The following is a 27,715-nucleotide window of genomic DNA, read 5'->3' on the forward strand; positions in this document are numbered from 1 at the left end:
AGACACAAATCAAATAATAGAATAGTTTATTTACCTGAAACCACAACCTCAGTAATGCTTGTTGAATCGTTATCAGTCTTTTGATAAATATGGACAGCTTCTTTACAGATCGGCGTTATTGTTGGAAAATAAAATGTCACAGAGAAGGCGTTACATGTCCCCCTCACAATAAAAATCACAGTTTCACAGCAGTTCAAAGTAACATTAAAAGAACTGGAATGCCAAGGCGGTAAGAAAACAACCGGTTGTATTGCAGATTTACCGATGAATGATGCGTGTCGGGGACGGATCCAGATCAGCTCGAGTCATTTCTCCAACGTTGTGCAAAATCATTACAATAAAAAGTGATATGATTTATTAAATATAGCCATCTTAAAACCTTATTAGAGTACTATACAGCTGAGAGGCATGCATGGATTTACACTTACGATTATTCTACCCAGTTTTAAAGATGTGACAAACTACGATGGAAGTCAGTTCTTTCATGCAGGAGGGATTGATTTAGGGGGGGTATAAACACACCAACAAAAATGGGTTTATTGGTTGCACACAGATACATGTGCATTTTAAAGTCTGCAACAGCTTGTGATGCTTCTATTATACCTTTGCATGTTTGGCTGTTCTGGTGGGTTGTGTATGGATACGTACTGCTGGTCAGCAAGGTGACAGAGGCGGAGGAAGCTCATGCTGGACAGCAGGAAGTTCTGAGAGCGCTCTGAATGAAAAGGAATCATAAAAGCCAACCTATGAAGAAATGAAAAGAAGGATGAAGTCAGCACAGCAAACTCAAAAACAGCACATTGTCTCAACTTTGAAGGTCATTTTGTGACTGGAAGCAAGTGTCAGAGGTGGAAAGAACGGCACAATCACAATGGTGGCTTAAGGTGGAACGGCGGCACAACCAACCACATGAAACAGCTACTTTATGATACTAGAGAAAACACAAGTGACTAATAGAAAGTAACATTTTGTACAATTAATACAAAGCAGAAATGGATACTCACTCTAATGACATGGGAGCCAATGGAAAGCATTGAAGGGACAAAAAAAAACGCTTTTAGGAGCAAAACAGGCAGATCAAAACCAATCTACTTAAACAACATGCTTCAGACAGTTTCTTTTTTTTTTGTTTTTTTTAATATCCACACAAAACGATGCGCTTAGGATTAGTATTGTCGGGTTTAGGAGTGCGATCCAACAAGAACTCCAAATCTGAAGGTCTGCGGGAATCCAACCGCAGATTAGGATCCGTGTCACAAAGGCTTTTTTTCTGCCGTGTCGCGTAAAGAAAACATAAGCATTCATATGTCTGAAATATTTGTATTCAAGTATTATATGTACAGACAAATACACTTAAACGAACAGTTATGACAAACGAGTCTTAACTGGATTAAATAAAAGACAGAAAACACTTGATTCAAAGGGTTTATCACTGTATTTTCCTTTAAGAAAAAAAAAAAAAGGGGGGGGGGGCAGTTGGAATATTTATTTGCATTCAATGTCCATTTGGAGCACTTTAGTATTATGGATGTTAAGATTTTCTTTATTTTTGTCCTTTGAATCAAACGTCACAGATGGTAAATAGCGTTCCCCTCCAGACTTATTGTCACAAACATTAGGTGTTAGAGAGAGTAGTGGGCGTGTTGTTCTTCGTTTTCTGCACAGGCATATATAGGGACACACCTCAGATGTTATCGGCGAGCACTGAGGGGGGGAGAAGAACAAACTCCAGATGAGCAAAAAGAAAAATAAACAACTATTGAGGTAGCTGCTGCTCGGTGCAGAAAAACTGATTTCCATCCAAACCGTAGAAAAGAATATCGTTGACTTATTGTTAGGGGGAAATTTAGAAATGAGAAACCGTTCGTTCATGCGTGGACACGACATGCAGCTACTGATGCTCTTTTTCTCGTTTTGCTTAAAGCCAAGCATCCCAAACCTGCCTCCATCCTCATCTGCCGCATGGCGCCCGTCCTTACAAACGTTTGAGTTTACACTGAAGACACAATGGTACACGTTAGAAAAGAAATCAAGGCGGTAATGTCTAAGCCACGCCGGTCAAAGCAACTTCAAAAGCTTTACAAAAACAAAAAACAAACAAAAAAAAGTTGCATAAAATAGTGTTCCATCTCTGTACAGATCAAATCACATATCTTCCATTTCTTTCTTAACATCAGGGAAGGTAAAGAAAATGTTCTCTAATTGTAGTGACAAAGGACATGAAGTTCCCATCTTTAAAACATACCTTAAAGGCATCATTGAAATTAAAAAAAACAAGAACTGGCAACACTATTTTCTTTCCAATCAGCAAAAGTCCACAGCCTTGGGAGTGACGCTCAGATTTACAGCCTCACCCTTTTACAAATTCAAAGGATTGGTCTTTACAGAATCTGTTGTGTTTTTGTTGGTCCTTCTCATCCACACTCGCACACTTTCACACACACTAATGATGCACAGTGAGGAAGGCAGAGAGAACGAGGGAGGGGAGGTGATGGCAGTGGGGTGGGGTGGGGGAGGGGATGGAAAAGTAGAGGTGGTGCTCAAATCAGTCAGGACATGAACATGTCGGCCATGTTAGTGTCGCAGCTGTAGATCCAGAGGACCAGGGGCAGAGTAATGGCCACGAAGGGCCAGGAGATGCCCTCCATACATGCAGGCAGGGGGCAGCCTTTGGAGCTGGCGGCCTTCTCCAGCTCTTTACCAGGCTCCACGTAGTTTCTGGCAGCAAACTTGAGCAGCTCGTCCAGCAGGATGACGGGCAGTGAGATCTTGAGCACCATAAGCCACTGAGTGAGATTCAAAGGGGTGATCTGGAAAATCATCTGTAGATGGAAACAAGAAGTGACGACAAGAAGTCCAAATCTTTTTCTCTTTTTAGTTCATCAGAATAAGCAAAAAAAGGAAGAAAGCCTCTTCCTTACCGGCAGAGGCTCCACATAGAGGATGAGGAAGTGAAGGGCCATGGAGAGGCAGATTGATCCCAGCAGCCAAACGTTCTCCCAGGGAGGCATCCTCAGCAGGGACTGGTTCTCTGACACACTGACAAACACAGCAACGTTAAAATGCAGCCTCCTGCATTCACTTCAGTTGATTCGGCTCCTTAAAAATGGGAGTAGGTTGTGAATATCTTGTCTTGAATTTATTTATTCATTTTTTTGGTGCACGCTTGACATGGAAAGACATCATCCTGCCTTGTTGCATTTTCTGCAGGTGAAGACCATCAACTGTGCTTCTAGAATAGCTTTGAGCTGGTCTGGATCTTTTTAGTCTGCAAATTAAAATTGTACCAGTAAACCTACATTCACACCATCCTCTGCATCATGGGTTCCAGAGGCCAATCTCAAATAAAGTCTATGTAAACCCGCATAAACACACGTTTCAGGCTTCCACGTTCAAAACTCTTGTGTTTGTGCGTCGCTACCCAAGTTTCCGCCATCTGTTCTGGCTCTATGTACAAAACTTGAACGTGTGTTGAAACCAGATGAACTTTTGACCAATCAGGAACTCCGCACAATGGCGTTCCTTTGCTCTGCGGTTATAAAAGTGATGATGAAGGAGTGCAGTTTGTGCCCGTCTGGAATTCTATGACACCAAGTCTCTCGTATATCGGAATAGAGCTGTGACAGCAGAAGCCTGGAGCAAGATCCACCAGATTTGCACCAAACCTCTTCCAACTGTAGGTGCAGGACGAGCGCCGCTCGCCGCCGAAGGTCCAGTGTGAACGTGTTCAAGAACGTGCGTCATGAGCCCGATGTGAACGTGGTATAACACAAATGAGTGGACAGCTATTCCCAAACTTTTATTCTGGTACTTGTGCACCCAGAGATGTGGGAATCTTAGCCAAAATGGGGCGGCCGTGGCCGTGGTGCAGCGGTAGGGCGGTCGACCCATGATCGTAAGATTAAAGGTTCGATTCCCGCCTTGCACGCCCATGAGTCGAAGTGTCCTTGGGCAAGACACTGAACCCCACCTTGCCTCTGGTGGTAGGCAGGCGCCTGTGTTTGGCAGCGGAGCCGCCACCAGTGTCTGAATGTGTGTGTGAATGTGTGTGTGACTTCGTGAATGGGTCTGTGACTGTAAAGCGCTTTGTCCTTGTAGGAAGAAAGGCGCTATATAAGTATACGCCATTTACCATTTACCAAAATGGAGACCAGATGAGCTCAGGTGTCTATACTAGTTCATCCTGCAGACAGATCAGGATCCCGATGGTTTACACAGTGGTCACTCACTAGAACACCCTTCAGCTTTTGTGGCCTCACTGCTTAGCAGACTTTTGGAAAGTGTAATTATGCATCCTTTTCATTTATTTTACAGCGCATTAAGTTCTGCGTCCTGATTGCTTGTCAATCCATCTCGTCTGTGCCGTGTCTTCTGTACAGCACACAATGCGTTCAGCAGATCTTTGTTTTCATATTATAATATTCTTCTATGAAGGTTTGAACTTTGAGAGTTTAAACAAGAAAAAAAAAAACGTAAAAAGATTCATTGCTGTCTGAAAAAAGTGTATCAAGTGTGTAGTGAGCTGTAAGAAATAGAGTTGAAATCTATTACATCAATTACAAATTCTTTTTAGAGCATAGCTCCTGTGATAAATGAGGGGCGGCTGTTTTCCCAGTCTTATCGCTCAAACCAACCTGTTGAGGGCGTTGCACATCTCAATGGTGACCAACACAGACAGGGCCATGGTCATTGGGTAAGGGGACTCGAACACCTTACAATCTACGTTCAGGTAGTCGGGATTATCCGGAGCGCATTGCAAAAAATGGCTCTGTTGGAAATAAATAACAAGGGTAAAAAAAAAATGCATATGCATGCTCATATGAAGAATCTACAAAGATCTACCAGCTGGTAAAAGGTGATCCTCGGTCCATCCTCAGCCGCCACAAACCACCAAGCAGCGGCTCCGACAGTGGCCGCCCCGACATAACCTACGGAGCCAAACCAGTCCGTCAAACAGAATCCAAACTTTTCAAGGGATTCAAGGGTTTAACAGAATCGAGGATGTTTGCTTACATCCGATGATGAGGTATCTAAAGAACAGCCAGCCAGAAATGAGAGGCTCCCGAGCGTTGCGTGGAGGTTTGGTCATAATATCCAAGTCTGGAGGGTTGAAGCCTAAAGCGGTGGCGGGGAAACCATCAGTCACCAGGTTGACCCAAAGCAGCTGAACAGGGATGAGGGCTTCAGGAAAACCCAGAGCTGCGGTCAAGAAGATGCTGTAAAGGAAGGAAGAGGGTTGACACAAACCAAATTTGCCCCAAAAAAAAGAGACGAGTGAGTGCAGACGAGTCCTCACCAGACGACTTCGCCCACGTTTGAAGAGATGAGGTATCTGATGAACTGCTTCATGTTGTTGTAAATGGCTCTGCCTTCCTCCACCGCAGCCACAATGGTGGCAAAGTTGTCGTCAGCCAGCACCATCTCCGAGGCGCTTTTGGCCACAGCTGTGCCCGAGCCCATGGCGATGCCGATCTCAGACTTCTTCAGGGCGGGGGCATCGTTGACGCCATCGCCGGTCTGAGGGAACAGATTGACAGCTGAGTCGGGTCTGCTCACGTTTCCAGTAACATCTGACGAAACAAATCTCCCACCATAGCTGTAATCTCATCGTACGACTGCAGGTATTCAACAATCTTTGACTTATGAGCAGGCTCCACACGGGCAAAGCAGCGAGCCTTGACCACGGCTTCTCTTTGGGCAGCGGGGGACAGATCGTCAAACTCCCTGCCGGTAAACGCCATGCTGGAAACATCATCTTCTTCCCCGAAGATACCGATGCGTCTACAGATAGCCACCGCCGTTCCTAAAATATACAAGGGTTTACCTCAAATGGCTTCAAAAGGTCCTAAATTATTTATTTGGTTGGCTCTTCCTACCCTTGTTGTCTCCGGTGATCATAATCACTCTAATGCCTGCAAGGCGGCAGAGCCTGATAGAGGCCGCCACCTCTGCCCTGGGAGGATCCAGCATCCCGACACAGCCCACAAATGTCAGATCAGTCTAGAAAAAAAGAAATTCAAAAGTAAAAAAAAAAAAAAAAAACTGGAATCTGATGATTCGGACAGAACTTTCTGGATAGGCTCTCACCTCATACTCTATGAAGCGGGTGGAGTCTTCTAACACCAGCCTGTCTTTGTGCAGCGGTTCGTCTCGAGTGGCCAGAGCCAGACAGCGCAGCGTGTCTCTGCCGGTGCCGTACTCTCGGATCACGGACATGATCTTGTCCTTGATGGCAGGAGTCATTGGCATCTTGGTGCTGCCCACGCGGATGTGTGTGCACCTGTCAATCACTCCCTCTGGGGCACCCTGGGAACAAAATAGTATTCATAAACAAACTGTAACAGCAACATTTTTGTTAAATAGTTGAATTTGTCAGATCTTTGATGCCGTTTTTTTACCTTAACAAACATCTTGCCCAAAGAGGAGCGGGCTTTATTGGGAGTGCAGTAAACGGACATAGACTTCCTGTCTCTGGAAAATTCCAAAGTAAATTCTTTCTTCATCAGTTGCTTGATTACCTGTGATTTCAAAGACAGAGAAAGCCTTAAACATAAGAAAATATACACTTATTTCCGCTCAAATCCTCAGTTTGATAACCAGAGCATGAGGTTACATACAGAGTTACAGGCGTTGGCTCGCTCGACCTTCGACAAGCTCTTAAGGTCCGTGTCAAACACGTTCATCTTCTCCACCAGACACGTGAGCGCCGTCTCGGTGGCTTCACCCACTTTCTCATAAACGCCTTTGGCCTGATGGACACAGAAAAGGGGAATAAATGTATTCACTGACGAATTCTGGAACAAAATGTCCTGTTCAGTCAAAAGAGACCCACCTCGTTGTAGTCCAGGGCCGAGTCATTGCAGAGCGCACAGATGGTCGCCAGCTCCACCAAACCGTCATACTGGGAGCATTTGACTGGTTTTTCATTATGAAACCTAAACAAAGGGGGAAAATACAACAACATAGTTTTATAGGAAACAAGAGTTTCTGACGAGGGTCAACTTGAATGACACACATTTAAGTACATTAACTGTTGAGCACAATACATGTCTGGAACCACATTTCCACAAAGTGATAAAGCATGTTAGTATCCGACACAGAGACATTTCTTATTCCAGGGACACAAAAAAAAGCTTTTTGCTTTTAAAAGACAGGTAAACTTATCTATTCTCATCTTTTACAGAAATCACCATTGAGATGTGCAACGCCCTCAACAGGTTGGTTTGAGCGATAACACTGGGAAAACAGCAGCCCCTCATTTATCACAGGAGCTCCGCTCTCAAAAGGGAAAAAAATGGATTTGGAATATTCAAGTCTGAAAAAGCATTAAAGTTCCACTCTGATCATCTTTTTGATCTATTGTTAAAGCATTCCCAGTGGGCTTTTAATTCTGATTTCTTTTTTTTCCAACTGTCGTTTTCTACAACATTTTCTGCATAGTGGCAAGAAATCATTCGAAATCCGCCTTGTGGGCAGGACTGTTGGCGCCCCTTCCCCTCCCTGTTGTCCAGAGGTCAAAGCAGGGAGCTTGTGACCCGCCTAGCAGTTTTTTACATCAAAAATTCGCTCTTTTTCAGACTGCATCTTTTCGTCTGCTCCTGATTCATAACAATTTGAATAAGGAGATATTCAGAAACATAACATTTTCTTTATACATGTCCTCCAGCAAAATATCATTTCCATTGGAGTGGGTGTTTAAAATATAATACAGTTTGTCTCAAAGTTCTCCTACATCAAAGAATGTAGTTTATGTTCATCACCTCTTCAATCAACCCCTTAAGCTGCATTCCTGTCATTTTCCCAGTGCTGAAGTTCGCTCTTTTGCTTCACTGGAAGACTGTAGCCTCCCTGACAGACGTCTTACAGCCCTGCTAGCTGCAGTGCATGAAACGCAGGCTTAAAATACTCACACTGCTCCATCCGGGGCGTACGTGGAGCCGGTGATGGTGAATTCCTTTAAGAAGCAGTGATCACTTCCAGCCTTATCAACAATGAACATCTGAAAGAGAGAAGGAAAAACTATTTAGAGAAAATAGCTTTGGCTAATCATTCTCACTGGAATACGTTCCAACTCAAGGAAAGTTTTGGCACATATGCCATTTGGGAGTGCAACCAGCAGGTGGCAGCGCAGTACAGTTTGTGTGAAGGAAACACTGAGCAGGATGCAATAAAAGCTTGAACTAAAACAGAGACAGGCCACTTTGAAGGGAAGGATACATTAATGTCATCTTACAGAGAGGTTAGCCTAAAGTTTCCATGTGTGCAGCTGTAAATTTGGAACTCCCAGAGTTCAGACAATGAGAAAAGAGCTGTTAAGATTCACAGATTAGAATCAGTTTTTACACATTTTTCTATACTATCTCTATTTTCATTTCACGGTTCATGGCAGTCCTGCTTATTCATAAATGAAAGTGGAGGTGAGTCTCCATGTCCTGCAGCAGAAAAAGCAACACAAAAGGGACGAGTGACACGTAAAAAGCTCAAATGTATGTCTTTTTCTCTTTAATTTGCGTTTAATGCTTTTAAATATTCCTCTCCATCGCATTGAACTGTGAAAAACTGTGTGGGCTGCACAAGCAACACAGGTAGGGAGAGAAAGCAGGAAGAGACACAGGGTCAGTTATGCAATGCTGTTTGAAAGAGAGTGGCTGCATTGTGATCAGTGCTCCGTTTGAACAGAGGGGTGAGGGATGCAGAGCAAAGAAGCTGCATTTACATCATCATTAGTCGATGGAGGCGTCAGCCAACATTTCAGTCTGGTTCTTTTTTATGATCTAGAAGAGACTAGAATAATTTGACTACAGGGACGTGTTCAACTAAAATGGTTCCTCTAATTAGGCATCACAGGCATCTTAGAAGTGGGAATTCCGTCAGACGTTTCAGATCCACAGAGGAAAACTGAGGATAAATTGAAACGGATGGATACGAGAGCCAGGAGCAGCCTGCAGGGATTGAAGGTGAACTTAAAAGTCAAAGCACACGTTGTGCAACAATAGACTGTTCTAAAGAGGCCATCTACAAGTCCTGATCTTTAAAACATCGGTGGAAGAAGCTGAAACATCTCATGTGGAGAACACAGCTCACCAGTAGTCGGCTAAAGCATCTGCTGACAAGTGCAAAAGTTTCACTTTGAGTAAAAAAAAAAAAAGGCTTTATTTCATTTAATTGAATAGTTTAAAAATATATATTTTGTCCTGTGGTAAAAATTACAAAGACCTTTGAAGATCAGACAGTCTTTGTAAAGACCTAAATGATCATGGCAGAGTCTGGTCCAGCTAGACGTTTCATCCTAGTTTTCAGCACAAAGATTCCACTGAAACCATTGATATTATCTGTGGTCACTTTTGAAGGCATCAGCGTTGGGAGTACAGTGGAGCCTCACTGTCCACCATTCGCCGTCCCACAGGTTGTTATTTAATTTAGTTTCAGAGGAACACGAACATCCGGTTCCATGCTGGGTCCTCATTTGTCTGATGGCTGATATTTTCAATGACTAAACTGATGAATGCTAAGAACTCTTCCTCCGTTTTCAGCGACTTTCACTTTACAAAAGGTAAACAATATTAGTCGTCATGTTGCCATACTGCCCCCTTTTACGATTGAGAAATTGATTATCACTTCAGAGCTCAAAGTAATCCAGGACTCATGTATTGGCGTTATAATTCTGAGAGTAATATGGTAGGTTAAGGGATTGCTTAATAATAAACTATGTTTCAGTTTGGGAGTAATTTGCACAAAAAAATAATATTTAAGAAAATCTGTTTTAATTGGAATGACCTCAACTGAATTAAACAAAAATAATTTTAAAAAAAGGCAAAAAGGTTGGTTTTTGAATTTTGTTTGGCACTTTGAGACATCCTTATGAAGTGTGGCTTTATTAATAAGTTGAACTGAATGTTTCTGTTACTGTGATTGCATTTGCTTCAGTTAAATACCTTTCAAAAAGATAAACTGCAGACTTGAATGTCATCTGAAATTTCAGCTCATTCCAAAGGAAATTACTCTATTTAATAAAAATTTACTTTGGGTTACTGCAGTTTGAATGATAATTTAATTGGATTTAATTTTAGAATTTTCTATTGAAGTCATTAGACGCATCAGGGTTATGGAATTTAGTGGAGCACAAAGGTTACGATGATCGGAAACTTTAGGACTTTCTAAGTCTCAGCACTTAAATTACCTCACTGGCTCTAAAATAAATGAATTTCAATCTGGAGAAAAAAAATGGTGTCAAGCTCCTAACAAACACTCATAAAAATTCTTTTTCCTCTACAAGAGGACAAAATTCATTTTGTCCTCTTGTTCTCATTTTTAAAGAATCTTCTCCCCCTAACAGGTGAGACAAGTTCAAAAGTGAATCAAAGCAGCACCTCTGGTGAAACTGACACCAACTAAATGATGAAGAAGCAACACTGACTCTTCATTTTGCCCAAGAGGTGGAGAAAACTACTCAACCAGTTAGTTAAGGAGACCAAGGAAAACAGTCCCTCACCCTGCACACAGACATCTGATTGGTGGTTAGTGTCCCGGTCTTGTCAGAGCAGATGACAGATGTACAGCCCAGGGTCTCCACTGAGGGTAAGCTGCGGACAATGGCGTTCTTCTTGGCCATGCGCCGCGTCCCCAAAGCCAAGCAGGTGGTGATGACAGCGGGAAGTCCTGAGCAGAAACAGGAAGGAACGATTTCATTCACTTATAAATCCAAAGATTGAGTATTGGAATGACAATTTATATCATCTTATATCACTATTGTTGCTCGTAAAAAAACCTCATACAGTAAAATTCCTCAATACATTTTCCTGTGCAGCAGAAAATGTCATTTAAAATGCAAAACATGAACTTTGTCATCTACTTTTTCAGTTTAAACCAACAATTATGTTACATAATTAAACAAAAGTGTATAATAAATAAAAAATACAATATTTAGATATAATTTTGCACTGAATGGTGAATCCAATCTTTTGATAATAAGAATCAAATCCATTCAGAGACTGGATTGGGACACTGATGAATTAAGGACCTGTATGTATTGATTTTTTTTATAAACTTCTTTCCTGAACGATGATCTTTATCAGGTACCTTCAGGAATAGCAGCAACAGCCAGAGCCACAGCAATCTTAAAGTAATAGACGGCGCCTCGGATCCAGGAGCCGCCGTGGACAGGATCGCTAAAGTGTCCGATGTTGATGATCCACACGGCGATGCAGATCAGCGAAATGACCTGAAACCCAACATCATGTCAGAAAACACCGATGATGAAAATCTAATCATCGATTGTCTTTTGTGGTTGGATTTTAGCATAAATGTTTGGCACAAAAAGAGCCCCATGTGTAACCTTGGACAGCTGTTGTCCAAACTCGTCCAGTTTCTGTTGCAGGGGCGTTCGCTCCTGCTCCGTTGATGCCATCTCGTCTCGGATTTTGCCTATTTCTGTGTTCCCAGCTGTGGCCACAACAACACCGACCGCTTTGCCAGCTGCAATGTTTGTACCCTGTCGAGTCCAACAAGTAGATATAAAGATGCGAAAGCAGAACACCCAATTCAACAAACAAGCTCCCATCTCCCAAAAAAAGAAAAAAAGAATTATTGTAAAATCATTTTCACAAGACTCTTATTAGGCTAAAAGATTTTTTCATTGATACGGATCACACATTAAAAGATTTTGATATTTCTAGCAACAAAATTAACATTTTTGGAAATATGTTCTGCTAAAGTTGTATGGAGAAATTAGAATGTGTCCTGATTTGACAGAGGTTGATTTATTGTTGGGGAAGACATGCGTCAGACTCACCAGTGATTTAGAACTGATGACTAAGAGCCAAACTGCATTTGATCAAAGTTAAGGGTTTACTTTGAGTACTAACAATTTACTCACTTAAGTTGTTCTGCAGGCTAAAAATAAAACCCAATTATGAAAAAACGTCTTGTTTTTCCTCTGAATGTATTTTCTAGTTATTTACTGCTACTGCACATTTAACTATGATTAAAGATGAAGAGTTAATGGTTAGCTTTAGGACTGTCAACCAATCATGACTGTCAAATCAGAACATTTGGAGATAGTCATCATAAACACACAATAGTATGAATTAAGGGAAAGACAAACAACAGAAGAGTCTCTTACAGAGAAGAGCATGTTCTTCTTGTCCTGGTTGACGGCACGTGGGTCGGGCACTGGATCTGTGTGTTTGATCACAGACACAGACTCTCCTGCAGAAAACCAGAAAATCACACAAAAGGAAATGATACTAGAGTCTGTCGGTTGATACTTTCTATACAGCAGAGTACTAAGAAAGCAGAATCACGTGAGCTGCCTGTCAAACCCCACATTAAACATTTTTGTGTTGTGTGGAGTAAACATTAGAACAGAGTTAAAGGGGGAAATGCTGGCCTGACTGTTGAAAGGAAGACTTTAAAAAAAAAAAAAAGCTGAAACACCAAAATATCTCCTGGAATTCACTACCAATTAAGGTAGCAGAGAAAGATTAGACAGTAGCAATCCTTCTGAAGCTTTCCTGATATTTTCCCCGATACCTTTTTGACCACATATCCATCCAAAGATGATTAGGTTTGACATTTTTACAATAATTTCCGACTTTTTTCTCCAAGAATTCATTACACACTTAAAGGAAGACACGACAAATGTAATCAAAATAAGATTCTTTTAGAGTCGATTTTTTTCTCCTCTCCAAATAAACGAAAATTACAAAAAAGAATGTCTGTGCAAAAGAAACATTGACGTTGGATCTAAAATATCACTAAAAATGATTAGTTTCAGCGTTAAAAGAAAAAGAAGAGCAAGATTTCGAAAGGGTTTACCCGTTAGAATCGACTGGTCGACCCTCAGAGTGGTTGACTTGATAGAAACCAGCCGGATGTCTGCAGGCACTTTGTCACCAACTGTGGACAAAAGCAACAAAACTTTCTATAAATAATCCTGATAAGAATATAGATAAATCTTCAATGTGGGCAAAAAATGAAAGCATCACCATGAATACATTTTAAGGCAAATAAATGTGCAAAAGGCAAAAAAATCTATTGAATTCACAGTAAAGAGACAGAAAAAAAACACTATAAAAGACTTTGAAACAAAATTAGCCATCAGGTTTTTACACTTAGGTTCGTTGACACCAATAAAATAGACAGGTTATTTTAGAGCGGTACATACTATAGAAAGAATCAAGCTTCCACGCAGTTCTTGCGTAGGACAAAAATAGCTCTGCTCAGTCTTTCCATTAATGGGGATTTACAGAACCTCCAATAAAACAAATGTCATGAAACAGCACATTTGTTTACTTGTGTATTCTTTCAAAAAGAGAAAATGTTCGTTACCAACATTCAGATGTGTTTGAGGGCAACAAATCAAACACACTTCAACCACTTCCTGCAGCTATGAAATATGTTTATTTCCACCTTTTGAAAGGTCACATTAAGCTAAGCTGGCAAGACTGTACTTCTAAATAAAATAAAAAGTTTAAAAAAAAAAGGAGCCTGCTGTTGGAGATTTAAAATATATTTTCCATTTGTTTAACACACACAAACACACAAAAAAATTACATAAATAAATAAATAAAACAGCGACGGACAGATTTTTTGTGCAGACAGACATGTAAACCTACACTAAGAGTGCCCTTCAAAATGTGAGGGTGGACGGAGGAGAGGAAAGGAGGATTGGATGGGCCCTTTTAAAAACACACATCCAAAAATGGTCAAAGTATTTTGAGCAGCAGAAAATATACTGCTTTATTTGGTGGAGGGAGGGATGCTGAAAACATCTGCTTTAAGAGGAAATCTCCATGTGCGGGCTAAAAATAGAAACGGCATGATGTGCGATACTGTCATGACCATTCAAAGGGGTCTGCAGCAGCCTCCAACCTGCAACCCACTCCTCCGCGTGGAAAATTCAACGTCTCAAGTAAGAAACCAATTGAACCCAATCTGATTCAAAATAGAAACATTTTTAGTTCAACAAGAAATAGGTTTCTCTTCAACTGAACCAGCACACATTTTGCCTGGTTCCACAATTAATGAAAGACTGACAAACCTCCATCATCTCCCGACTTCATAGTGAAGAAAGAAAAATGTAGCTGCTAGAATTGTTACAACTAGGGGTGCAGCGGATCAAAACCTCATGGTTCAGATCATGTCACCTGACCCCTCATCATCCACGTCCTACGTGATGAGGTTAGAGAAAAACTTATGCCAGAAGCTCCTCCCACAACTCCCGGCGGACTTGCGGGTTGACACACTTCTGGACAAAAGTCAAGCACCAACTTTGACGCATGCTAAAACAAAGACGGTGTGAATCATTTTGCCTTCGGTGTTAACAGACAATTGATTTAAATGAAGCGCGCGGGAGGTGCACATAAAGGGAGGGGGGATCTGCGGTGCATGTGTGTGCCGAACTAGGCTGGTGATCTGTTGTACCCTTAGTTAAAACCCAAAGACTGGTCAATTTAATTGGAAATCCTCCCAAATTTCCATGTTATTTTCCATTCCAGGGTTATATAGAGGGAATAATGTCAGAGGACAAACCCACTTTCACACTCATAACAGTCTTCAAACTAAAAGAGAAGATAAAGGTAAAAAGATAAAAAGTTTGACTTTCACAGAGGATGCTGGACAGATAAATCTAGAATATATTAACCTCAACTTCAACAAGTGATCAGCCAATCAGACACAAGAAAATAAACTAAGTCCTCGATAAGATTGGTTTTTAGTGTTATAAACATGTTTTTATAGCATTACTTCCATGAAGGGGGCGGGGTTGCGCCACGCCAACGATCCTGCCCACAAATCGGCTTTTTTTATGAACCTCTGCTGCTCTGCAGAAACGATGTCCTAAAAAATGAACATTTTTGGGGCTAAAAACAGCAAAGTAGTAATTAAAAGACTTCTGGGAACGCTTTGAAAATAGATCAAAGGATGATCAGAGTGGGACTTTGTTGTGATGGCACACAACAAAATATGCATAGTTTCAGTGAGCGTGTTTGTAATACTGGGTGGCTGGAAGTCCCTGATGTACTACGGCAAAGATGAGGTTCAAAGTCAACAACAGAGAAATGGATCACGATGTTAGCATTTCAAAAGGGAAACTCTCGATATCTTTGATATTTTCCATACTTAGTGAGCAGCAAGAAGACAAAAGAAATGCAGGATTAAACAGACAGTAAGAAAGGAAAGCTGAATCCCTTTGGTGGATTTGTTTCTCAACAGTGAGGGCATTATTAAAAACTATTAATTGTAAGTCTTCAAAACAGCAATTACTGTATAATGGTAAATTACAAACTAGAAACAGACCCAAGATTAATTGTTTTATCTTCTGAAGCATTAAACACAATAAAACCTCCAGTTTTTCATTTTCAAGCTGCTCTTATTCATTTAACTGCATAGTAAGTAGTGCGTAGTGCATAGTAACATTTATGCAAACAAATTAACTGAAGAGACATTTAATTTGAAACGTTTTTTTCTCAGCGAGACAAAAATCCCCTCCTTTTGGTCTGCTGTCTGTAACTTATTTCCCTTTGAAAATGATAGCCAGGACAGCAGCATTTCCTCCTCCCATCTGTTCTCTGAGAGAGAAGTTTATGTCAGACTCCACACATTTATTTTGAAAACAGTCCCAGTGTAACCCACAATGATCACTCTAGAGAGAAGCACGTCACAAAGACTGAGTCCAGCCCAGAAAATAGTGTAGTGGTAAAGAAAACAGCACGCTATGGGATTCTTGTAGGGACTAGAGTTAGGGTCCAGGTTACCTAGCAGCCGGCTGTTCATCAAGTTTGGGTTCAATGAAACTGTGGTTGTCCCAGGGGTTGTATGTTTGCTCTCAGGGACTGGAACTTTAAGACACGCAGACCTACAATGTTCTAGGACTTTGTACAACGTCCTGAAATTGTCCTGGGACAGCTCCCACACACAGCTGCACGTTCAGAGAAACTTAAAGTACTAGCAGAATGAAGCAGCACAGAAAACACACAACTAAGTAAAAAAAACGGAGTAAAAAGCAGAGAGCAGGAACACAGGAAAGACGCTATGTTTATCTAATCATGTATAAATCTTACAAGAAAAGACAGAAATATTTTTTTAAATAAATATTTAAGAAAATGTGTACTAACTCTAACAAGTTGATTAGTTTTAGAAAATACTGGGGAAACCAGAGAAACTTGAAGTGGAAAAACGTTTTATACATACAGCAAGCCAAACAAAAAACAAAACAGCCCTCTGAAAGTGGCGGAGAGCAAAGCCAAAAGGTGAACTTTTCAAGAAAATCTTTATGATTTTCAAAGACAATGCAATATTTGTACAGCTTGGGTATTGATAAGTCATTATGTTGATAAACAAGAGAGCTAAAAACAGAGGATATGTTAGACCATCTGCTCACAAATAACAGGCAATTTAGACTCATTTTAGCCAGTGAACCGCTGGAGCTTATTAATAATTTAAGACGCACACAAAGGACGTCTCAAAGCAGCAGCATCTTTCCTTCGGATGGAAATTCAAGCAATACACAGCTCTTTTGATTCTTTTCCTTATACTGTGTATAAGTATAAAAAAAGATTAAAACTCTTTAACTGTTGGTATAAGCATATGCTACACTTGTCTTTTGCCTCATTTAACTAACTAGAAGATCACAAAATATCGGATGTTTTATGAACAATTTTTTTCTTAAATGACTAAGTAGGCCAGAAAGTCACAGTAATTGGTGATCAGACCAAAAAAAAAAGAAAATCATTGAGAAACTGGCAGCTGAGTTGGTCAATCAGGTTAATTAACTGACTTCCTGCTTTGGGCCTCTTCATATGAAAACTTATTTCAGTGCCATTTTCTTTCCCTGAGCTTTTTAAAATCATTTCACATTATCTAATATGTTTTTGTAATTATAAAATCAATGTTGACATAAAATAACTAAATAAAACCTTTCCATCCTAAGAAGTTGCCAGTCCCCTAAGAAAAGTCCTAAAAGCTTAAGCTAAGTTGATCGCATTTATGTGTTAAACCAACATTCATTCATTTTCTATACCGTTTTCCCCTTTCGGGGTCACGGGGCTGCCGGAGCCTATCCCGGCCACTTATGGGCGAAGGCAGGGGACGCCCTGGACAGGTCGCCAGTCTGTTGCAGGGTAGAATGTCCACAATCACACACCCATTCACTCTCACATGCATACCTATGGTCAATTTAGAGTTGCCAATCAACCTATGAAGCAGTGGGACGGTGGGAGGAAGCCGGTGATCCCGGAGAGAATATGCAAACTCCACACAGAAAGGTCCCCCATTGATGTTGTGTTTTTCATGTCCCCCAGCCGGGACTTGAACCAGGGGCCTTCTTGCTATGAGGCAAGAGCGCTAACCACTGCGCCACCGTGCATGACCAACAATCAGTACAAAATTAAAATACTCATTGGAAACACTAATCTGAGACCAAACAAAAAAATTTTCAACTGGACCGTAAAAGAAAAAGAAAGGGGGAGAAAAGGGAAGAGGACAGCAAAGCAATGACACAAAGAGCCATAAACACATGTGGCCCAAACCAAGATGAGGTTAGCCAAGAAATGCTCAGGAACAAACTGGACTTCTGCTGTTGCATAACTGCTTTACATAATTCCTACTTTTATTCTAAACTGTTGTAGAGACTGATCAGGAGAAGTGATGAGAAGCGTTTCAGGGGTTGACATAGCCCAGAAATTTGCACTGGCCCACAGGGCCAGTAGTTTTTGAAAATTACTGGCCCGACACCGCGCACAGCGAGACCCGCCGCTCCGCAGGTGCTTCCAACTTTAGGGGGGTCCGGGGGCATGCCCCCCGGAAAATTTTAATTTGGTGCATTCTGGTGACATCTAACACTAATTTATACACTTTTCAATGACTGAAAATAGACCATATCAAACTTAAATCTGCTCTAGTCTGTTTCAGATGTTTTGAAGAGAGCGCTGCAGTGTAGTAGTTAACACTAGTTAAGAAGTTTTCATGCTGCTTCTAATCACTGCTATTTCACATTTGTTCCTAATCAATAGTTAAGAAGTTTTATTGACTTTCCTGCTCTGACTGCCTTAAGGTTCTGCTTTTTGTTACTGTTGCAAAGTTACATTTACTTTTTAGTTACTTTAGTTACTTAATTAAATTAAATAATTGAAAAATGAAATAAAATTAAATTACTGAGATCATTCAGCTAACTAGAAATACTTACTGCTTACAGTGTTGTAAAGAAACAAAATTAAGTAGTTTGACCTTATACTCCATTTGAGTCTGAGATTCAGGTATTTGGAGTTGCCTTTGATTCTTTGACATTCAGCTTAAAGCTTAGTGGATACAGTTTCATCTTCAATGCATTCATTAAATATCTTGCTGTCCATAGCACTAATTCCACCCATTACTCCATCTAACATATTCCTATCGTTTCCTGCCATGTCTTCCACATCTCTGACATGCTTCAGTCTCTCTTCAGTGACGGTGTTGGATTTATGATCATCGCGGTGAAAAACCACCATGGGCCGCGCTAATATGTGTGTCAGCTTAAATATATCTGCATAAGATGTAATAATAACCCACTGGCTTGTTCCTTCGTTGTTGCTGTTTAACATTGTTTAGTATTGAATTGTTACATTCAATAAAGTTTGAAAAAAAATTGAGTGAGCGCGTGCCGCGTGGTGCTCGGCAGTGACAGCCGCGCCCGCAGGCGGGAGAGGAGGAGAAGGGTGATAAAAGGTTTCCCATAGAAACCCTTGAAGTCTGAACACAGGACTAGCAGAAAAAGTGAATTATAAAGACGAGGTAAATCTACACGTTTTCGCAAAATATACTTTATTGAAAAAGATGAAAAATGTATTAATTGTTAGATATTTTAGTGGCCCGAGCGGACAAGTAAAAAATAAAGTCTTGTGGTCCGTACTGCTCGAAAAACAGGACCGGGCCAGCGGACAAATGGCTATGTCGAGCCCTGCGTTTATATTTGCCAAACACTAACAGCTTACCACCCATTTGTTTTTCTACAGTGTCATCACCAGCTCAAACTTGTCGTTTTACCATCCTGGGAATAATATTTCAGATTTTACATTTTTGTGTTAACATGTTTTTTATGTCATTTGAGCATAAACCAAATGTAACATAAACTTAAGAACATTTTTTTAATGGATACATCTTTTATATATAAATATTCTTTTTTTTCTCCCCTTATTCTGTGACTTAATAGCAATAAAAGACAACAAAAATTAGAGGAAAAAGACCTGTGAATTATAAACGTTTAACAAATAATGGTCTTCTTACCAGCTATTTCCACTATGTCCCCAGGTACGATGTCTCTGGCCTTGATTCTCTGGACGCTCTTCCTATCCTGGCGATACACCTTTCCCATCTCTGGCTCATACTCCTTGAGTGCTTCGATTGCATTTTCTGCATTTCGCTCCTGAATAGAAGATGAAAAATGTAAATATATAAAGATCAGTAAACTTTTTAAAACAAACATACTGGTCAAGATGAAAAGAAACAAAGTGTGCCACATTCTTTACATGAATGAACAATAGGAGGTTATTGTTTATGATCCCAGGATAGTTAGTGAAAAGAATTCATGACCTGGATAGTAGAAATAAACTGACTTCATTGGACCAAGATCATGAACTTTTTAGAAATGAGGTACAAAAAATGAAATGGCATAAAAATAAAACTATATGAAATAACTACCAGTTTTGAAATATTTAGGAAAAACGTCAGAGTCACTTATTTTGTCATCGGCTGATAAGACTATCACTTAAACAACAATGTCTTATTTAATTGGTAAATCTCGCTTTTGTATATTATGATATTGATTTTTTTCCAATTGTCATTTAGTTTTATGTTTTGTTACAAGGCACTTTGTAAGTATTGTGGCATTTCTTACTGAATTTATTTTAATTTGTTTTTTAAGAATTTTTTTTTGGGTTTGATTCTATAAAACCATATTTTGAAATATGTTATTTTAACTTCGGAAGCAGTCCTTTGCTGTTGTTTCCACTGTTCTCACCTTTGTAATGAAATAACCACTAAACTAGAAAAGGTACCATCAGCAGGATGTAGTGTGGTAGAAAAATTCTGTCATCAAAAAGAGAGGCGGGAGGTGTTGCTTCAGTTTCTTTTAAAATAATGAAAACCAAACCCCAGAATTGTTTGGGATTAAAATCAGTAGTACTGATCAATATTGTAGTTTGGATGATTTTTGTTCCTAACTAGGATTTTGCTGGAGATCCAATATTGATTCAATAAAGATACAGAAAATCTTAGCTTAATGGAACAGCAATAAAAGTTACATTTCTTTTCATTACAGCCCGTATTTGTTACAGTTTGCATTTAACCACATTTTTTGGGGGCTCCACACAGAATCTTTAAACAACTGGAGATCTTAAGCTTTGCAGTATGCTCACCTTTCTTTTCCAGTCGTTTCTAAACTCCTTACCACACATTTTTTTCCCCAAAATAGACTGGTAGCATGATAGATGTCTGAATGAAATGTGCATTTACCTGCCAGACTCCCACTATGGCATTAGCAATGAGAATTAGGAGGATGACAAAAGGCTCCACAAAGGCTGTGATGGTTTCTTCCCCCTCCTCAAACCAGGCCAGTGCCTGCCCAGAAGAAATACAAGGAAATTAGGAAATATGATTGTGTCTCAGAAATGGGGACACTGATATTATGTGCATACAATACATATATACATACATTTTAAATGTATTCATATAAAAAAAACAAAAGTCAGATTGTGGATACGATTTGATTTAAAAATATATAATGTATTTCAGTAAATAACACAAAAATAATTCCAAAGAACAAAAATTAGATGGCCGCTTTATCCCTTTTTTTTGTTCTTATTTCCCTTAAAGTGTCAAATATTTCTAAGAATTCACACACCTTAAATATAAAAAAGATCTGTACAAATAGATGTAGTTTAACAGCTATGTACGTCTATCCCACTGTGGCAAACTGGGCCAAGTGTGTTAGAAGGAGTGCAGGAACCACTTCGGCTTCTTTTAGAATCTGTGCCAGAAACAAAGTGTGTCAATGAGGCGCCAAATGCCTCGGTCCTTTCCATCAGTAACCCATTTCCAGTGCCAATAAGAAGGCTAAAGCCATTTTTCCTTCAGTGTTTATTCCATGAAACACACTCCACTACGGGACGACTTCATTATAGACCGAAATATTGGACTTGTGGTCAGACTTTGTCAATTAAATTCCTCTGAGAACACAAACTGAATGGATTCAATATAATGCAGGTTTTCATGTACAACGGTTACAAATATTGATAATATCATTGTTTGGATTGAAGCCCAACTGTTTTTAAGAGAAAGCCCAAAAATGAACCAAGCTAAAAGAAAATGAAAAGTTATCAAATCTTCTTTCAAAAGCAATAAAAAAAAAAGATTAAATGAAAAGATCAATAAAAACTGCCACCACCCCCCTCCACGTCATCTATTGATGACATGGACATAGATGTCATAAGTTGCATCAATTTCTTTTCATGTTCACTTATGTGAACAGTGTAAAAAATGTCAGTCTTTGTGGCTAAAAAACACGTAGACACTACTGTTTTCCAAACTCTGCAATGACTGAACTGACTAAAAAAGGGGAAAAATAATGTATTTGACTTGCAATAATTAAAGACAATATGCCAAAACCAATTGGGTTCTAACAACTTTCACCAAGTTCTGATCATTACATAATCTGAGAATGATATCATAAAAGCTATAAAGGAAAACACAATTTAATGAATATCTATATATGTATTAACATCAGTAACGTCTTCTAATTGACAGCAAAGAGAAGAAAATCTATTGAATTTGACTTCAGAACAAAATCTATCAACACTCAAACCAGTGTTGGGAGTAAATCATTAACTCAAGTACTGTATGTGATAATAATGATGGCAATAATGAACAGCAACATGTTACTTTTTGTTGAAACCAAAAGACTGTAGGAAGGCATCACTGTGGTAATATTTTACTCAGTGTTCAGTAATCTTATCTGTTACAACAGACCAACCACCCAAAGTCTAATTATTATTCAAAGCTGAGAGACTATGAGGTAAATGTTACAAAATGATTTCTGCTTCTTATTGGTTAATTTTAGCTTCTTAACTTGTTTCGACTTGTATTTATGAGGCAAATGTCCTGCTTGGCTTCATGGATTTAAACATTTGATTTTTGTGGGTTTATTCCTGTTTTTCATAGAACCATTTCCTCTCAGTCCTGGTGTCTTTAAGCTATATGGAATCTTTTTTAAAACAGGCTTTTCTCTTTTTTGCTTTGGTAAAATTTGTTTAAATTAAATTTGTTAAAAAGTTTTTCTGAAACAGGTTTGTGGTTCTTTAATTGGTTTGGTCATTTGTATGAAAAAGTTGAGGTTCTGATCCTCCGATTGTTTGTCTGGTACTTTAACTTTATCAAAAACAATCTGCATTATTAGCAAAGTAGGGGGTTAACTTTTAAACAACATTCACAAATAACCAGTAATGTATTACAGTGTGGAAGTAGCTTTCATATCACACTGAGTGGAACCCCCCCCGGCACATCCATCTCCCGAGTCTTCCAATCAACCATTCGGGGCAGCAGGACCAAACGTCATTAAAGCTACGGCAACTGACCCAGAAAGAGGAGCGCGGAAATAAGATTTGAGCTAAGTTAGTTGAAGTCCGAGGATATAACTCAACTTGTCCAGCCACAAGACAGTAGAGGGCTTAGGACAAGAATTAAGGTGCAAAACCAGGAAACACTTCATTTTTAGAAAATTTTCATACTGAAAAGGCAAAAAAAAAAAAAAAACTATAATAATTGAGTGCATGTATTAAAAAAGAGTGCGATTTCAATGTTTTAAAGTCACATCAAATTCAATAACCTACTATCCTTAGATTGCACTCTTAAATTTAATATTTAAAATTCCTTTAATAAAAGTTTTGGAGTCCTAATTTTTTGACAGAAACTAAATTAATTTCCAAATCAAATATTAGGTTAAAGTCCCCACCCCCTCCGATCATCTTTTAATCTACTTTTAAAAAATGTCCCAGTGGACTTATAATTACGATTACTCTGTTTATGGTCAATAATCAAAAAACCTGTGTCAGTTTCTAGGACATAGTTTCTGCAGAGTGGCAGTAGTTCTTTAGAAATTCACATCTGAGTTGTGGGCGGGACTGTTGGGGTGGAGTAAGCCTATACTCATTTCCCATCATCCATCGGTTTACGTGCTCTCCAGTGAACTTTCAGCTCCTCACACCTCCACGATGCAACAAAATGGGATTAGTAATATTGGAGCTATCCAGTATTACAATTTTGAGCCAGATCCCTGCTCAGACGAGGAAAACAAAGACGTTCATGGATGTATTTCTCTGCAAGTGGATGTATGAGAATCATGGAGTGAAGCAGGAAGCTTGTGGCCCACTAACTAAAGCAGTTGCATCACAGCTACAGGCTTTATCCAACAGCATTTTGTCATCTACTCTAGATTCAAATCGATATGGATTAAGAAATACTCCAGAATGCAACTTTAAGCTTAATTTTCTTTATATTATCTCCATCATTAGATATATGCCATAAAACACTATTTTTGTTAAAGTGGGTCTTTAACTACAACCACTGTTTTAATAAGGTGTTTCTTAAAGTTATCACACAGCTTTGAAAGTTTGTTAACATTAAACAAAGAAGTCAAAATTCCACACTAAAAAAATCCACATGGCTCTAAAACAGTTAAATAAGTGAGTCGGTCTCATAGCAAGTGCCAGTGCTGATCCTTTTTAAGCTTCTCCTTTCCCTTTCTATAATATCAACGCTTATAAAAGTTGTGAAGGTGATCTAACAAAAGATTAAAGTAAATTGAGAAATTATTTCATTGTAATGCATGTTCTTCTGCCCCTGTCAGAACAAATACTTGAGTCATACTTACAAAAGATATGCAGGCAGCTAATAACAGGATCCTCACGAGCAAATCTTCAAACTGCTCAAGAACAAGTTCCCAAAGAGACTTGCCTACGGAAATTTTTTTATTAGTTTACATTTTAAATGTATATTTTTAAGAACACAAAAAGATCCACGTACCCTCCTCAGCCGGCAATTCTGCAAATCATCCGATTCAGACCGCAAAGAGATGGTTGGAAAACAAAATAGAAAGAAAAAGGACATTATGTTATATAGCAATACATTTACAATGTAAAAGTGCTTTAAGTGACAGAAATACTATTTTAAAAAATCACCTAAAAGACAAATTACTACATAAACTCCGGGTTGTGACGTAAGGCGTTTTTTCTGTCGCCGGTATGTATCCGTTGACACCCGGATAACACTTTCGTGTTTTTTGTAAGCTAATATATAGATTCAAACCGGCTCCTTACCGTTCGGTCCAAATCGGTCCCGTTGTTTTCTAACTTCCTCTAAACTCAGGCCAGTGCTTTCATTTACGTTGAAAAAGCTGAGAACTTCTTCCACCGTCTTTGTGTGCGCGTTATCCATGATGGTCAGCGGACACTCGAGGACACCGCTCGTCTCGGAAAGTCCGACGACTATAGTATAGCCGGTCACGATCCACGCCACGAACACTAGGAAACGTCTGCGCGAGGGCCCAGTTATGAGCGAACAAGTGGTTGTTCCACGAAAGCGCGCGTCACGCAGGTGGAAAAGGCGAGAGTGGACGAATAAGCGGCTTCTTTGCTAACGCGAAGCTAAGAGGCTAAAGCTAACTGTGCCTTTGCACCCTGCTTGATTTCGCCGGCTTCCTTGAGCTCCGCTAGCTTCCCGGTTCACAGCGTCAAAAATTTCCTCATTTCTATTCCACACTTTCGGTTGTAGCTTCCCGCTTTCGTTTATCCCTTTAAACTAGCGAGACATTTAAAAAAATCTAAACAGGTAATAATAAACATGTGGTTTGAGTTGAAGCTCGGCTCCTTGTTGCGGAATCACTAACGTTCGAATCGGCACCAATCGCGACTCTTCGTCGAATGCGGCGTTCAGTGTCCGCATGTGGAATGCGCTGATTGGCTGAAAAGACCGGAAGTCGTTCTTTCTCTCCATCTCGCGTGTTCAGGGGTCTGCTGCTGCGTGGTGCAGGCTGTTCATGTTAAATCCACATAATCTTTAACGTTTTCACTGCCGGATTCCAACCATTGTTAACACAAGAAAGTGAGCCCAACTGTTATAAATATTATACATTTTTATAAATGTTATAAAAATTCTGTAATATAATTAAAACATAATTATTAATATTAAATTGGATTTTTTTCTTTTCCATGTTTCAAGTTTTATTGATAATCTATGTTAATCTGTTATGTCATAATGTATAGGAGTGTAATAATTAATCAACATTTCTATTCCATACGATCCAACCAGACTGATCTGTCTAAGGCAAGTTGTTAACCAAATTGGCCAATCCCATAAAAAAATCGTTTCAAAATTAAAAAAATATATATATTTATATTGGAAAATAGCATTTGACCTGTGGCACAGTAGGCCATCACACCAAACAAAACACATTTGATGGCAGCTAAAAATGATCAAGTCATCGGTACAGTCCAATGTGTGGAAACACTTTGAATTTTGCAAAGACGTGATCATACGGTTTGGTAAAATGTTCTAAGAAATTTTGATGGGGAAAAACAACAGTGATATGAACCTGATTTTGAACTTCAAAATTTTTTTCTAATCAATCAAAGCAACAATAAAACCAAATAAAACAACATAAATTTATATCAATACAGATATGTAAATCGTAAGATAATTAGTCATGGATTGATTGCAAAATTACATACATACACATACATACACATATTCGTGTAAATAATTCCATTATAATTACTTTAAATCACAAATAGACCTATTAGCTCTTATACACACTGAAACCATTAAATATTAATTTTGTCAAAATGAGTTTCATTAATTGCTTAAAAAAGGAGTGGGAGGAAGTGAACTTGTATAACCCCACCCGTAAGGCCTTACTTAACTATTTATATACAGTAATTATAATTATTTGGTTCTTAACTTCTGATCCGTTTTTTTACACTTTACCATCACAAATTCAGGTATTTTAATATATACATAATTATTAATGACATCAAATAATAACGATGAAATACATATTAATTACATAAATCATAATAACATATCACAGATCAAGTATAAAAAAACATTCATGTTCAAGTGTCAACAAAAGGCCAACAATGCGATGAAATGCTTAGGATGAGAAGAGCTGTTTCATTTGCCAAAAACAAACACACACACAAACAAAAAGATATATATATTTTTTAACTATAGACATATCTATTCATAGCATGCATAGTAGTAACTTGCATATAAACAATATGTCAAAAACTCCAAATAGGTTTAATCTGCAAAGCAAAACCAAGTCAAGGGATGTATATAACTATGTTTTGGCAAACCCTATACACATTTGCTCTAATACTGCTATTGAGTTACCCCACAGTCAAGTTCATTTATTTTCAAAATAAAATTCAGCCAAACTTAAAATGGAAAAAAACATTTTCATCAGCAATCTAAGAATATTTTAAAACAAGTCAAACTACTACATTTACAATCAAATATAAAGCAAACGTGATGCTTTTTGGAAACATCGTCTAAGTCAAATGCTTTTTTGTGTGAATGCTCTATGACAGTGTGTTTTAAATGAAAAAAAGATCTATGTATTTTAACTGATATTCACTAATGTGTGGTTTGAATGCAGGATGATAAAAAGAAAACAAATCCTTTGACAGGATGACAACATTCATCAACCAAAAAAAAAAAAACACTTCTCTAAATTTAACCTAACAAGACAATCTTCAAAGAGCAATGGAATGACCACAACCAGAAACAATTAGGGAAAATGGTGCTTTTAGCAAAAAAAAAAAAGAAAAAAAATTCTTACAGAAAGACACTGTAAGAATATTATCATCCACAAAAAATCATCACTGACTCATGAGACATCACTGACATTGAGAGGCATACAGTATATCACTTTATACCTTAAAGCCTCTGCATATTTACTTAGGCTTCCTTTGATTAATTCTCCTTTTGAAAACATAAAACCACTTTGTAAAACATAAAAGATTCGGATTAAATTTTACTCCTAGCAAAATTCTTTCATTAATTCACAGTAAAATAAGAACAAAATGTTCTAGAATTAAAAACATGAAATATTTTACAAGGTCCCTGTTATTTCTCTTTGCAGTTAAACCATCTAGTTATTTTGGGTTGAAGTCGTGTTTCTTAGAGGGCACCACTTTTTGCATTCTTCCGTGTGTGTGTGTGTGATTGTCGGTTTATTTATTTTTTATTTATTACTACAAACCAAAAAGAAAAACTGCTTTTCATTGATAATGATGGATTAAATCTGGATCAGCCTAATTAAACAGATAAAGAAAAGCCAAATGTAGTTAAACAATCAGCATGGCAGCTAGTTCCCAGTAAAAATGAATCTTGGGCATATAGCGAACGACCCCCTCCCAAAGATATTGACATCACAGAGGGCAAAACCATCAAAAGAGAAAAAAAAGAATGGGGCTAAAATCTCTTAAAGTGCTCAAAATAAATACTTAAAATCCACTAACGAACCCAAAACACACGTGTCGGGGGAATCCAAAGGAAACTTTTAAATTATTTTAGAATGGCCACAGGACATTTGGCTATGTTGTGGCAAAGTTTAAAAGTTGGCAATTTTCACATTTTTGCACAATTTGGGAAACAAAAACTTTAGTCCAAGAGATTTTCACAAAGA

The 27,715-nt window shown here is 38.8% G+C and overlaps 1 protein-coding gene across 1 annotated transcript; it reads right to left on the minus strand.

Moving 5' to 3' along the window:
• Positions 1–1,129: 1,129 nt before the first annotated feature.
• Positions 1,130–24,462, minus strand: LOC101161069 (sarcoplasmic/endoplasmic reticulum calcium ATPase 2). The gene is made up of 23 exons (XM_004074844.4): positions 24,345–24,462; positions 24,052–24,069; positions 23,900–23,982; positions 20,488–20,592; positions 19,261–19,399; positions 12,817–12,897; positions 12,122–12,207; positions 11,336–11,491; positions 11,080–11,221; positions 10,493–10,659; positions 7,911–7,999; positions 6,833–6,935; positions 6,618–6,749; positions 6,399–6,518; positions 6,088–6,306; positions 5,877–6,000; positions 5,592–5,803; positions 5,297–5,517; positions 5,014–5,216; positions 4,843–4,928; positions 4,635–4,768; positions 2,922–3,039; positions 1,130–2,822 (listed from the first exon to the last, which is right to left on the minus strand). Exons 1-23 carry the CDS (start codon positions 24,460–24,462, stop codon positions 2,550–2,552), a joined length of 3,129 nt encoding a protein of 1,042 aa, XP_004074892.1. The 3' UTR covers positions 1,130–2,549.
• Positions 24,463–27,715: the final 3,253 nt, after the last annotated feature.

The sequence above is a fragment of the Oryzias latipes genome, chromosome 12 (assembly GCF_002234675.1).
Source record: "Oryzias latipes chromosome 12, ASM223467v1".
Lineage (NCBI taxonomy): Eukaryota > Metazoa > Chordata > Actinopteri > Beloniformes > Adrianichthyidae > Oryzias > Oryzias latipes.

Coding starts and splice junctions, on each gene's coding strand:
- LOC101161069 (XM_004074844.4), bottom strand. CDS start 24,462: ATGGATAACGCGCACACAAAGACGGTGGAAGAAGTTCTCAGCTTTTTC. Junction 11,492..12,121: donor AGAAGAACATGCTCTTCTCT/GTAAGAGACTCT, acceptor TGGACTCGACAG/GGTACAAACATTGCAGCTGG. Junction 2,823..2,921: donor TCTATGTGGAGCCTCTGCCG/GTAAGGAAGAGG, acceptor TTCCATCTACAG/ATGATTTTCCAGATCACCCC.